Source organism: Rhinopithecus bieti, unplaced genomic scaffold (genome assembly GCF_001698545.2).
Source record: "Rhinopithecus bieti isolate Rb0 unplaced genomic scaffold, ASM169854v2 scaffold_23199, whole genome shotgun sequence".
NCBI lineage: Eukaryota > Metazoa > Chordata > Mammalia > Primates > Cercopithecidae > Rhinopithecus > Rhinopithecus bieti.
This window is the reverse complement of record NW_016810851.1, coordinates 512,161-525,425: the sequence shown is the minus strand read 5'-3', so window position 1 is coordinate 525,425 and position 13,265 is coordinate 512,161. Positions and strand designations below refer to the sequence as shown.

At 39.1% G+C, this 13,265-nt stretch overlaps 1 protein-coding gene across 1 annotated transcript in view; it reads left to right on the top strand.

Annotated features, from left to right (window-relative positions):
- The window catches only part of SNX14 (sorting nexin 14), a 101,440-nt gene that overhangs the window by 11,216 nt on the left and 76,959 nt on the right, over positions 1–13,265 (top strand). The window contains exons 3-5 of the mRNA XM_017892959.1: positions 9,545–9,665; positions 12,237–12,313; positions 12,395–12,473. Of these exons, the coding sequence (XP_017748448.1) occupies positions 9,545–9,665; positions 12,237–12,313; positions 12,395–12,473 (277 nt within the window). The remainder of the gene's footprint in view (positions 1–9,544; positions 9,666–12,236; positions 12,314–12,394; positions 12,474–13,265) is intronic.

Below are 13,265 nucleotides of genomic sequence, written 5' to 3'. Positions count from 1 at the left end.
GAGGTACTTCACATCCCTTGTAAGTTGGATTCCTAGGTATTTTATTCTTTTTGTAACAATTGTGAATGGGAGTTCACTCATGATTTGGCTCTCTGTTACTGGTATATAGTAATGCTTGTGATTTTTGCACATTGATTTTGTATTCTGAGACTTTGCTGAAGTTGCTTATCAGCTTAAGTTGATTTTGGGCTGAGACGATGGTGTTTTCTAAATATACAATCACGTCATCTGCAAACAGAGACAATTTGACTTCATCTCTTCCTATTTGAATACTGTTTATTTCTTTCTCTTGCCTGATTCCCCTGGCCAGAACTTCCAATCCTATGTTGAATAGAAGTGGTGAGAGAGGAGATCCTTGTGTTGTGCCGATTTTCAAGGGAATGCTTCCAGTTTTTGCCCATTCAGTATGATAATGGCTGTGGGTTTGTCATAAATAACTCTTACTATTTTGAGATACATTCCATCAATACCTAGCTTATTGAGTTTTAGCATGAGGGGTGTTGAATTTTATCAAATGCCTTTTCTGCATCTAGTGAGATAATGATGTGATTATTTCTGTTTTTGTGATTGTTTCTGTTTATGTGATGGATTATGTTTATTGATTTGTGTGTGTTGAACCAGCCTTGCATTCCAGGGATGAAATTGACTTGATCATGGTGGATGTGCTGCTGGATTCGATTTACCAGTATTTTTTTGAGGATTTTTGCATCAATGTTCATTAGGGATATTGGCCTGAAATATTTTTTTTTTGTTGTGTCTGCCAGGTTTTGGTATCAGGATGATGCTGGACTTATAAAATGAGTTTGGGAGGAGTTCCTGTTTTTCTGTTGTTTGGAATAGTTTCAGAAGGAATGGTACCAGCTCCTCTTTGTACCTCTGGTAGAATTTGGCTGTGAATCATCTGGTCTTTGGTGTTTTTTGGTTGGTAGGCTGTTACTGCCTCAATTTCAGAACTTGTTATTGGCTTATTCAGGGATTTGACTTCTTCCTGGTTTAGTCTTGGGAGGGTATCCAGGAATTTATCCATTTCTTGTAGATTTTCTGGTTTATTTGAGTAGAGGTGTTTATAGTATTCTCTGATAGTAGTTTGTGTTTCTGTGGGATCAGTGGTGATATCCCCTTTATCATTTTTTATTGTGTCTATTTGATTCTTCTCTCTCTTCTTTATTAGTCTGACTAGTGGTCTATTTTGTTAATCTTTTCAAAAACAAAAAACAAAAAACCAGCTCCTGCATTCATTGCTTTTTTGAAGGGTGTGTGTGTGTGTGTGTGTGTGTGTGTGTGTGTGTGTGTCTGTCTCCTTCAGTTCTGGTTTTCAGTGTTCTTTATGACTGATGAATGCAGGGTTTTTCCCTTTTCTTTCCGATTGAAGAGCTACCTTTAACATTTCTTGTATAGTAGGTCTGGTGTTCATGAAATCCCTCAACTTTTGTTTGCCTGGGAAAGTCCTTATTTCTCCTTCATGTTTGAAGGATATTTTTGCTGGAAATACTATTCTAGGGTGAAAGTTTTTATCCTTCAGCACTTTAAATGTGTCATGCACTTTATGTCATATGTCTTTCCTGGCCTGTAAGGTTTCCAGTGAAAAATCTGGTGCCAGATGCATTGGAACTCTATTGTATGTCGTTTGTTTCTTTTTTCTTGGTGCTTGTAGGATCCTTTCTTTATCCTTGACCTTTGGGAGTTTAATTATTACATTCCTTCAGATAGTCTTCCTTAGGTTAAATCTCCTTGGCGTTCTTAATCTTCTTGTACTTGAATATTGATACCTTTCTCTAGGTTTGGGATGTTCTCTGTTATTATCCCTTTGAATAAACTTTCTACCCTGCTCTCTCTACCTCCTCTTTAAGACCAGTAACTCTTAGATTTGCCCTTTCAAGGCTATGTTTTCAATCTTTTAGATGTGTTTTGTTATTTTGTTCTTTTGTCTTTTCTGTGTATCTTCAAATAGTCTGTCTTCAAGGTTACTAACTCTTTCTACTACTTGATCACTTCTACTATTGAGACTCTAATGCATTCTTCTGTATGTCAGTTGCATTTTTGAACTCCAGAATTTCTGCCTGATTCTTTTATTTCAATTTCTTTGTTAAATTTATCTGATAGGATTCTTTATTCCTTCTCTGTGTTATCTTGAATTTCTTTGAGCTTCCTTAATACAGCTATTTTGAATTCTCCATCTGAAAGGTCACATATCTGTTTCTCCAGGACTGGTCCCTTGTGCTTTATTTAGTTTGGTGGGCCATGCATGGTCTTGATGCTTGTGGATGTTTTTCAGTGTCTGGGTATTGAAGAATTATTTGTTGTAGTGTTTGCATTCTGGACTTGTTTGTATCCTGTCCTTGGGAAGCCTTTCCTGATATTTGAAGGGATTTGGGTATCATCTACGTTTTTGGTCACTGCAGCCGTATTTGCATTAAGGGGTAATGCAAGCTTAGTAACGCTGTGGTTCTTGCAGACTCACAGAGCTACCTCCTTGGTGGTCTTGGATAAGATCTGGGAGAATTTTGTGGATTACAAGGTAGAGTCCCCTGTTCTCTTCTCTGACTTTCCCCCAATCAAATGGAGTCTCTCTGCTGAGCTGCCTGGAGCTGGAGGAGGGGTGACACAAATAACCCTTTGACCACCACCAGTAGGAGTGTGCTGAGTCAGACCTGAAGCCAGCACAGGTGCTCGGTCTCATCCGAGGCCCACTATAACCACTATCTGGCTACTGACTATGTTAGGGCTCTATAATCAGTAGGTGGTGAAGCCAGCCAGGCTTGTGTCCTTGCCTTCAGGGTGGCCCTGGATATGGGGTGGGTCCAAAGATGCCATCCAGGAGCCAGGACCAGGAGTTGGAAACCTAGAAATCTACCTGGTGCCTTATTCTACTGTGGCTGAGCTGGCACCTATACCACAAGACAAAATCCTTACCACTCTTTTCCCCAGGCAGAAGAGTCTCTCCCCGTGTCAACTACCACCATAAGCCCATGGGAGTGCTGCTAGACTCTTACCAATCTAACTACTACTGTCAATGTTTACTTAATGCCCAAAGCCTCTTTATTCAGCTTGTGAATGGTGCCAGGCCTGCAACTCACCCTTCAGGGCAGTGGGCTCCCCTTTGGCCCAGGGTAGGTCTAGAAATGGCATCTAGGAGCCAAAGCCTGGAATTGGGGACCCCAAAAGCCCTCTTGGTCCTCTACCCCACTGGCCAAGCTGGTACCTGAGCTGCAAGACAACATCCCCTTTACCTGTTCTTCTGCTTTTTTTTTTTTTTTTTTTTTTTTTTGAGACAGAGTCTCTCTCTGCCGCCCAGGCTGGAGTGCAGTGGCCAGATCTCAGCTCACTGCAAGCTCCGCCTCCCGGGTTCACGCCATTCTCCTGCCTCAGCCTCCCGAGTAGCTGGGATTACAGGCGCCCGCCACCTCGCCCGGCTAGTTTTTTGTATTTTTTAGTAGAGACGGGGGTTTCACGGTGTTAGCCAGGATGGTCTCGATCTCCTGACCTCGTGATCCGCCTGCCTCGGCCTCCCAAAGTGCTGGGATTACAGGCTTGAGCCACCGCGCCCGGCCTCTTCTGCTTTTTTGAAGCAGAAGTCATCTCTCTTTGTAGCCATCAGAGCAGTGAATGTGCTAGACACATCTGAGGCCAGCATATCTCAGAGTCTTACCGAAGACCTGCTGTGTGACTACCTGGTTACTGCTGCTGTTTTATTCAGAGTCCAAGGTCTCTTTAGTCAGCAGATGATGAATCTGCCGGGATGGGTCCTTCCTTTAAAGGCAGTGGGTTTCCTTCTGGCCCAGGGTGTGTCTAGAAGTGTTGTCTGGGAGCTAGGACCTGGAATGAGGGCCTCATTACTCTGCCCAGTTCCCTGTCTTCCTGTCCCTAAGATGGTATCCAAATTGAAAGACAAAGTTGTCTTTACTTTCCCCTCTCCTCTCACCAAGCAGACGGAAAGGGTCTCTTTTGTACCTGCAAGCTGCGCTGCCTGGGACTTGGAGAGGGGTTTCACAAGCCTTCCCTTAGCTGCCTTGGCTGATGTCTCACTAGTTCACATGCCCTCCAAGTCTACTGGCTTTGAGCTCCAGCACAGCAGTAGGACTTGCCTAGGCGTTACAGTCCTTGTGGCCTAGACTGCCTTTCAAGTTTACTTAAGACCTTTCAAATTTATTTAAGAACTCAGAGCACTTCAACCTGTGGTGTCAAGGATTGCTGAAACTCAGGTTTGGACTACTGGGATGAACGGTTGCCTTCTGGCCTGGACATATGTAAATGCCCCCTTTCTGGGCATCAGCTAAGTTCTTCCTGGTGTTGGCAGCACTGAGCTTCAGTGCAAATTCTCACAATTGCTGTGTTGTCTCTCCCTCAAGCCATGTGCTTTCCTTTGCCATGTGGCCACTTCTGGGGGCTGGAGAAGGGGTATTGGCAATTTCAGGATTGCCGTTGCTACCCTCTTCCATGCCTCTTTCAGCAATATGAACTTAAAATCATGTACTGTGATCAGTCACCTGGTTTTTGGTTCTTAAATGAAGGGTTTTTTTGTTTGTTTGTTTAGATAGTTAAATTTGGTGTTCCTGTGGGGAGGATGATCAGAGGCTTCTATTTGGCTATCTTATTCTTCCTCTCTCTCTCCTTATGATTCTTTTGTTTACTTTTTTTGCTGTTTGCTTGGCTATCATTTCAGTTATCTCTGTAGGGAACAGGTATTTTTCTTGCCCATGCCTGTCACCTGGCTCTTGTCCTCTTTGGGGTTGGTCACTTGGGTGATGATGGCCAGGCCGTCTGTGGGTATGTAGGATGCCAGCTATTGACCTCTGAAATCTTTTTTTTTTTTTTTTTTTTTTTTAAGACAGAGTCCTGCTCTGTCGCCCAGGCTGGAGTATAGTGGTGTGATCTTGGTTCACTGCAACCTCCACCTCCTGGGTTCAAATGATTCTCCTGCCTCAGCCTCCTGAGTAGCTGGGATTACAGGCACACACCACCATGCCCGGCTAATTTTTCTGTACTTTTAGTAGAGATGTGGTTTCACCACGTTGACCAGGCTGGTCTCGAACTCCTGACCTCAGGTGATCTGCCCACCTGAGCCTCCCAAAGTGCTAGGATTATAGGCGTGAGCCACTGTGCCCGGCTACCTCTGAAATCTTAAGAATCAAATATGTCACTTACTCACCAGTGTCAACTTCTTTCATTTAGTCAGTCACACTGTCCCTGCTTCTTGACATTTCAATCTCCTGACTCTACTTTCTTTCTATATGTTGTCCCTCTTCTGTTGTTAGTTACTTTCTGATGCAGTTCAGAGTCAGTCTAGCTTAGGTACATAGCCTGGTCCATCAGTGGCTTCATGTAGTATCCTTAATTCCATACCTTCCATTCTACTCATCTGTCAAAATCCAAATCTGGGATCAGTGATGCTGTTTGCTTTTTTTAGGTTCATATTCTGAAAACTGAATATTGCTGGAAAAGATCCCACAACTGAAAGTTCATTGTCTTCAGCCTCAGTAATGTCCAGCAGTTCCCCAGGAACTTCTCTTCCCTTCTCCGTGGCAACTGTGTCAGAATTTCCCCCATCTTCTAGAACCTCTGTTATTTACTCCCTGTCATGCTACCTTTGTCATTTATTCTCAGGATCTCCTGTTTTATTTAAAAGCCATTATATGGCTTTCAATTCTTATTAGCAAATCTACAAATGTAATTGCATATTCATTCTTCTATGCATCCTGTGTAGTATTGGGAAAGAGATATCTCTATAATTTATAACTGTTTCTTCCATTTAGACTCTGGATCCTAACAACTCCTATCTTGTATAAGATATTATTCACCCAACTATTTCTGTTTTTCTACTTCTTTCCCTCTTGCCTCCTTTTCTCCTATATCACCATTTAAATGTCATCAAGTTTTTAACCAAAAACTCTTAACTTATTGTCCCCCTCCAGTTACTGTGTTAGCTCTCCTTTTATTTAGAAAGAGAATTATCTACATTTACCAATCCTGCTTCCTCACCTCCATTTCACTCCTCAATCTGTTGTAGCCCTTTGCCATTCTAAAATTGTTTTTACCTAGTTAATCAGTGCCTCTTTTATCGTGAAAACTAATGGACACCTCTCAATCTTTATTTTACAAACATTTGGTCATGTTGTCCACTTCATTTCTGTAGAGTTTTTTGTTTGTTTGTTTGTTTGTTTGTTTTTGACCTTGCCAGTTTTTATGACTTGATCCTTGGTTTTCTTTCCAACTCTTCTAATTGCTTGATTCCTTTATAAATTTCTTTTCCTCTGCCTAGTTCTTAAATATCTTATGCTCATTTCTTTTTTTAACTCTGTAGATTCTCCCTGGGTCATGTCATTTATTCCTATGGTTTCAGTGATATTTATGTTGATAATTTCTAAATCTTTATCCTTAGCCCATATTCTCTCCAGAGATTGAGACTACCCAATATTTAGGTGCTTGTGGAACATTTCTGTATAGCATGTTTTAAAATACCTGGAACTTAACATGTCCAAAGAGAACTGATTTTTCATCTTTCTCTTCTGCTTACTTTATTTATGTATTTATTTATTTAGACGTAGTCTCGCTCTGTTGTCCAGCCGGAGTGCAGTGGCGTGATCTCTGCTTACTGCAGCCTCCACCTCCCAGGTTCAAGCGATTCTCCTGCCTCAGCTTCCCTAGTAGCTGGGATTACAGGCATGTGCCACCATGCCCAGCTAATTTTATTTTATTTTATTTTAGTAGAGATGGGGTTTCACCATGTTGGCCAGGCTGGTCTCAAACTCCTGACCTCAAGTGATCTGCCTGCCTTGGCCTCCCAGAGTGTTAGGATTACAGGTATGAGCTACTGTACCTGGCCCCTTCTGCCCACATCTAATCAACTACTTAATCTTCTTAATTTTTCCTCCCAGTATCTCTCAAAATAATTCACTTTTTAAGATCTCTAAATCTCTTTCCTAGTTTAGACCATCACTAACTCTCATAGATTACTGCAACAGTTTTCTAACTAGCCTGTGTGTTTCCGGTCTAGGCCATTCTCCATATTTCAGCCAGAGTGGTCTTCCTATTATTTAATCTAATGATACCCTCCTGACAACTCTTGAGAATTCTTTAAAATCTTCTTAAATCTCTTCATTGTCTCATAGGTATTACTCTTGATGGTAGATAACAGAAACTCAGCTCACGCTAGGTTTAACAAAGGGCAAGCCTTGGAAGGTTTTGTAAGTGCAGAAATAACTGGAGTGTAGCTGGGCCCCAGAAACACATGGAAGCAGGATTTGGAATACTGCCAAGACTTTCTTCCCCTTCCTTTTTCTCCTCCTCTCTGAATTCTGGCATCATTCTCTTCTCACTTCTCTTTCCTTTAAGTGACAAAGCATATGGCTGTCAGTTTTATTACAGCTTCACATTTTTACTATCATGAGATGAGTGAGACTGGTTGGACCCCAGTTCATGCAATTTACTCTGTTTAAAATGTCTGTTACCCACCAGGTTGTTTCAGATGGTGTCCATCCCTGAACCAGTCAGCTGTAGGTAGGGAAGAAGATGCTGTGATTGGCCTATTTTGTTGTTGTTGTCATTTTGTCTATTCTTAATCCGGTCTTGAGTGAGGGAGATAGAATCTTAAGGAGATAAAAGCTCTTGTTCCCATTTAAACTTCATGAATAGAGAATGTAAAGAAAGAACACTTTGCAGAAGGGATGGTAGTCGCTACTGAAGCTACAAATTATTAGATCCCTACAGTGCATTTTCTTGTAAGATAATACAGGCAGTCCCTGCTTTGGTAATGAGGGTCTGTAAAAATGATTGTGCAAGCAGAAACAGTGCAAAATGGTTTTAATCAATGGGAAAATTATGATTGAGTTTTAAAAAATTTTGTCAAAACATTGAAAACTCGTTGTCAGTTATGATAGTATAGGGAAATGAAAAAATAGTAAAATGAGTAGTACACTGTAATTTTAAACATTAGAAACATTGAAAATTAAAGTGTTTTATTTCTTTGTAAAAAATATATTAAGAGTAACTTAAACAGTGTTCGTCCTCTTCTCATCTGATAAAATGGAATATGGAGCGAATATCTTTTTCATGCATATGTGAATTACCATACTCGTAAGTTTGGATCAACTTTCAGTGTTTTATCCAATGTTGTGAAATCTCCAAGAGTTCCTTTGCTGGTATCACTTCTTCTGGGACATTTTCATCCTTGTGCCACAACCACTCTTCTCATTGACGTCGGTAAGTTCACTACCTTTCTCTGGCTGCATAGAATCTGTGGAACAGCAGCATTGTCATCATTCCCACAGTCAACTGTTTCTTCTGTAACTTCATTTACATTTGATTTGAATTTTACTTCTTGCATTATCACTGTTCATTTCTTTGTTTCTCTTTAATGTTTGTGGGCCAATGGCCATTTTTGTAAAATGTATTGCAGATTTATTATTGGGAGATAAGGAGGTAACACAACTTCATGGTTTCCTGTCTGTGTATGCACTGAAGAACACCAATTTGCAGTGTGAGTGACCTGTCACTGACAGAACCGATGTGATTGGTCACTGATCATGATGCACATCTGTTATTTATATAGTGATTTGTGGACTGATGAGTTAGCAGCAGAGTTTGTACTTTATACAATTACTCATGGTTTAATATATAATACTGTGGTCATTGGCATTTGAACTGTGTTGTGGGGGACTGGTGTTATTTAGTACAATCATGGTATCTGAAATTTTTGCATATCAGAACTGTGCAATGTGAGGATTGCCTGTATTAAGACACACATTACCTATTATATAACACTGTATTATTTGGCTTCTGCTTTTGCTTTTAGTTTCATCTTAAGGCCTTCTTCCTTGGAACTGTGCTCACACAGACCTAAGCCCATGTGTTTCTCTCAAGTTTGAATTCTCCTGCCTCTTCTCCGCATAACTCTATCCTATCCTCTTCTGTTTATTTGCTCCTACTTACCCTTTAAGTTTTTCTGTAGATATTGCTTTCTCTGAAAAAAATTTTTCTGTTCTTTTCAAATTTGTTAATCAGCCTGTGATATTCCCATATCATGTAAATTTTCTGTCGTAATATCACATATGTGATCACACAGTATTGTGCTTATTTTTACTTACGTGTCACCACTACTAGACAGTGTTTTCCATACAGGTAGAGACTATGCAGTGCAGTTCCTTACTGTATTCCCAGGGCCTACCTCTGTCTAGAACAAAATAGGTAATACTTAGTAAAATTTTGTTGATTTAGTGAAAAATAATCAGAATTTTGGTGGGATATGAATACTACAATATCATCAGAAGGTATTCTGGAAGAATGTAGTATAGACTAGTTAAACATAGGTACCAGTTATGAAATATTGATCATTTATGCTTCCTTATACTTTAAATGAAATATATATTTGATAGCATACATTTTATGATTCTTGTATTTAATACATTACAGAAAATTAATCATAATTGGAAAAATTGCTTCAATCTGATATTGTAGGTGCTTAATGAATGCTTGTTAAATCAGTGACTCAGTAACTTAGAATTATGCATTTTCTTTGGTTCTAATAATTATTTTCATTTATTTTAAGGTATATTCATGTTTTAATGATCTTCTGGTCATTTGTTGCTGGAGTTGTCACATTCTACTGCTCACTAGGACCTGATTCTCTCTTACCAAATATTTTCTTCACAATAAAATACAAACCCAAGGTAAAATTATATGTTCTTATTGTTAAGAATCAATGTGATCAATGTGTATGAGCCTAAGCTGTTTATTATTTGAAAGCCTGCTAAAGCAGTGTATTTTTTTAATTTATAAAATTTTCTTTTAATTTCTTCTCTCTTTTTTTTTTGGATACTGTGCTAAAATCAGTGATTTAAAAAAATCCNGAAAAATTGCTTCAATCTGATATTGTAGGTGCTTAATGAATGCTTGTTAAATCAGTGACTCAGTAACTTAGAATTATGCATTTTCTTTGGTTCTAATAATTATTTTCATTTATTTTTAAGGTATATTCATGTTTTAATGATCTTCTGGTCATTTGTTGCTGGAGTTGTCACATTCTACTGCTCACTAGGACCTGATTCTCTCTTACCAAATATTTTCTTCACAATAAAATACAAACCCAAGGTAAAATTATATGTTCTTATTGTTAAGAATCAATGTGATCAATGTGTATGAGCCTAAGCTGTTTATTATTTGAAAGCCTGCTAAAGCAGTGTATTTTTTTAATTTATAAAAATTTTCTTTTAATTTCTTCTCTCTTTTTTTTTTGGATACTGTGCTAAAATCAGTGATTTAAAAAAACCCATCTAATTATTTAATAATGGAAGTCTATTAGAAAATTTTCAAAATAAGATTTGTATATGTGTATGCTTTTAAGGCATACAGTTCTCCTAGAGGAGCTATAAAGAGAAATTATTGTGCAAAAGTTTCAGAAAGTTGGAATCCACAATTTTAGGGTGTCCTCTATTAACCATGAGGACAATAAATTAAATCAGAGGTTCACAAAGCTGGTTTTACAGTAAATCTCCTGGGGAATTAACAGATTCCTGGGGTGTACCACCAGATTTTGATTGAATAGTTCTGGGTTAAAGCCTTGTTATCAGTACTTGTTAGAAGCTTTCCAGCTCATTCTGAGGCACAGACTCTGGAAATTCTGGGTTAAATGATCTAATCCTGTTAAATTCTTAAATGTTTGTGTGCTTCATAGAAACAGAGATATAATTAGGCAGTTTGTATAACCAAAGTAATTTATTTCTGAAATTTAATGAAGGGTGGTAATGTGGTGAATCTATCTCTGTAAAGCAAGGTTCTGGTCTGTAGTTTAGGGTTTAGTGGGATATCTTTTTCTTTTTCTTTTTTTTTTGAGATGGAGTCTTGCTGTGTCACCCAGGCTGGAGTGCAGTGGTGCCATTTTGGTTCACTGCAACCTCTGCCTCCCAGGTTCAAGTGATTCTCCTGCCTGTCAGCCTTCTAGGTAACTGGGATTACAGGCACATGCCACCATGCCCAGCTAATTTTTGTATTTTTAGTAGAGACTGGGTTTTGCCATTTTTGCCGGGCTGGTCTCGAACTCCTGACCTCAGGTGATCCACTTGCCTCGGCCTCCCAAAGTGTTAGGATTACAGGCGTGATCCACTGCACCTGGCCTAGTGGGATATCTTTAAGTCTTAATAATTCTTTAAGTTGATGTAGTATCTTGTCTTGGGTTTGTTGGTATTTCTGCTCAGAGGAAACACAACTGAAAGTGATGCCCCATATTTGATCAGAAACCGTAGTAGTTACCTCGTACCTTTGTCATTGAATTCAAGATTTTAGAGAAAGAGAAAATAGTTTTTTCGTATTATACCTTTGCAGTAGAGTGTCACTTTCTTTTTTCTTTCTTTTTTTGAGACAGGCTAGAGTTACACAGGCTAGAGTGCAATGGCAGGATCACAGCTTACTGCAGCCTCAAACTACTGAGCTCAGGAGATCCTCCTGCCTCAGCCTCCTGAGTAGCTGGGACTATAGGCATGTGCCACTACACCTATCTAATTTTTTTTTTTTGGTAGAGACAGTGTTTTACCATGTTTCCTAGGCTGGCCTCAAACTCCTGGGCTCAAGCCATCCACCTGCCTTGGTCTCCCAGAGTGCTAGGATTATGGGTGTGAGCCACTGTGCCTGGCCAAGTTATCACTTTCAAATGTAGACTGAAGCTTTTTAAAGTGATCATAACAATTGATTTTAACTTTAAACTTGGAAATTTGGGTTAGGTATTATAAGGCATTTCATCTGGTATTTTCTTCTCTGACAGTTTAGTTTAGCCAGTATTATGTATTACAAAAAAAGGTTTCATTTTTTTTTTTTTTTTTTTTTGAGACGGAGTCTTGCTCTGTCTCCCAGGCTGGAGTGCAGTGGCAGGATCTCAGCTCACTGCAAGCTCCGCCTCCCGGGTTTAGCCATTCTCCTGCCTCAGCCTCCTGAGTAGCTGGGACTGCAGGCGCCCGCCACCTCGCCCGGCTAGTTTTTTGTATTTTTATAGAGATGGGGTTTCACCGTGTTAGCCAGGATGGTCTCGATCTCCTGACCTCGTGATCCACCCGTCTCGGCCTCCCAAAGTGCTGGGATTACAGGCTTGAGCCACCGCGCCCGGCCTAGGTTTCACTGTTAAAGTAGACAGAAAATGTTATTTGAATTTATACATTGATTTTAAAAACTTCTGAAAAGTTGATTCTTTTCAATAAAGATGGTATATGTAAAGACAGATCTCCCCACCACCTCTCATTTTCCTTTTTTAGCAGTTAGGACTTCAGGAATTATTTCCTCAAGGTCATAGCTGTGCTGTTTGTGGTAAAGTGAAATGTAAACGACATAGGTAAGTTAAATTTTTTTTATTTGTTGATCCTTCTAATTACATTTGGATTTCAAGTGATTTAGTTGTATAATTTTTCTTTAGGCCTTCTTTGCTACTTGAAAACTACCAGCCATGGCTAGACCTGAAAATTTCTTCCAAAGTTGATGCATCTCTCTCAGAGGTAACTGATTTAGTTAATATTATTAATAGAAAGTGTTAAATGCCTGTGGAAAATTTTTCCAGAATTTTTTATCAAAAAATTTAATTATGGAGCATCTTAATACATGTCACTTAAATCAGTTCTAAGTTAGGTAGTTGATTATTGCAGACTAAACAGCTTGAATAGTAAGTTAGAAATGTTTTTGAATCTCATGTTTAATTTAGACATTTTCAGCTAAGGAAAGCACTGGTTTATCCGAAACAGTCATAAAGATGAAAACAGTCATCTTTATGATAGGGCAGCAGAAATATCATTTTGTAATTCCAAAAGGAACCCTGGACTGCAAGGAACAAATCAATATATATCTTACTGAACAATTACCTCAGTTTTGACACTAACCAAAGGGTAGAGAAGGGAATGAGATATTTTTCACTATTTCTGCATAATACAGGAATGGAAAGCATGTTCTCTTATCTTTGTTATAGTCAGATTTTATATGTATCTTTTTGGTAACATGTTTTAGTTGTTTTAGAGACTTGTCTTCTCCGTGGATTTGACAAAACACTCAAGTCCCTGAAGGCAAGGAATGGGATCTTATTTGTTCCTAGCACCAAGTATCAGGTCACGTATATTGTTGGTAGCTGATCAAAGCGTATTGAATTAAATTGGATGCTAATTAGTTGAAGAATAGCAGTAGGCATCTGAATCCCACTTAATTCTTCTTTCTCCCATTTTGTATCCTGCATAAAAGCCCATTAAAACTTGGCATTTTTTTCTTTGCTTCTCTAAGGCCTTTTTTTTTTTTTTTTTTTT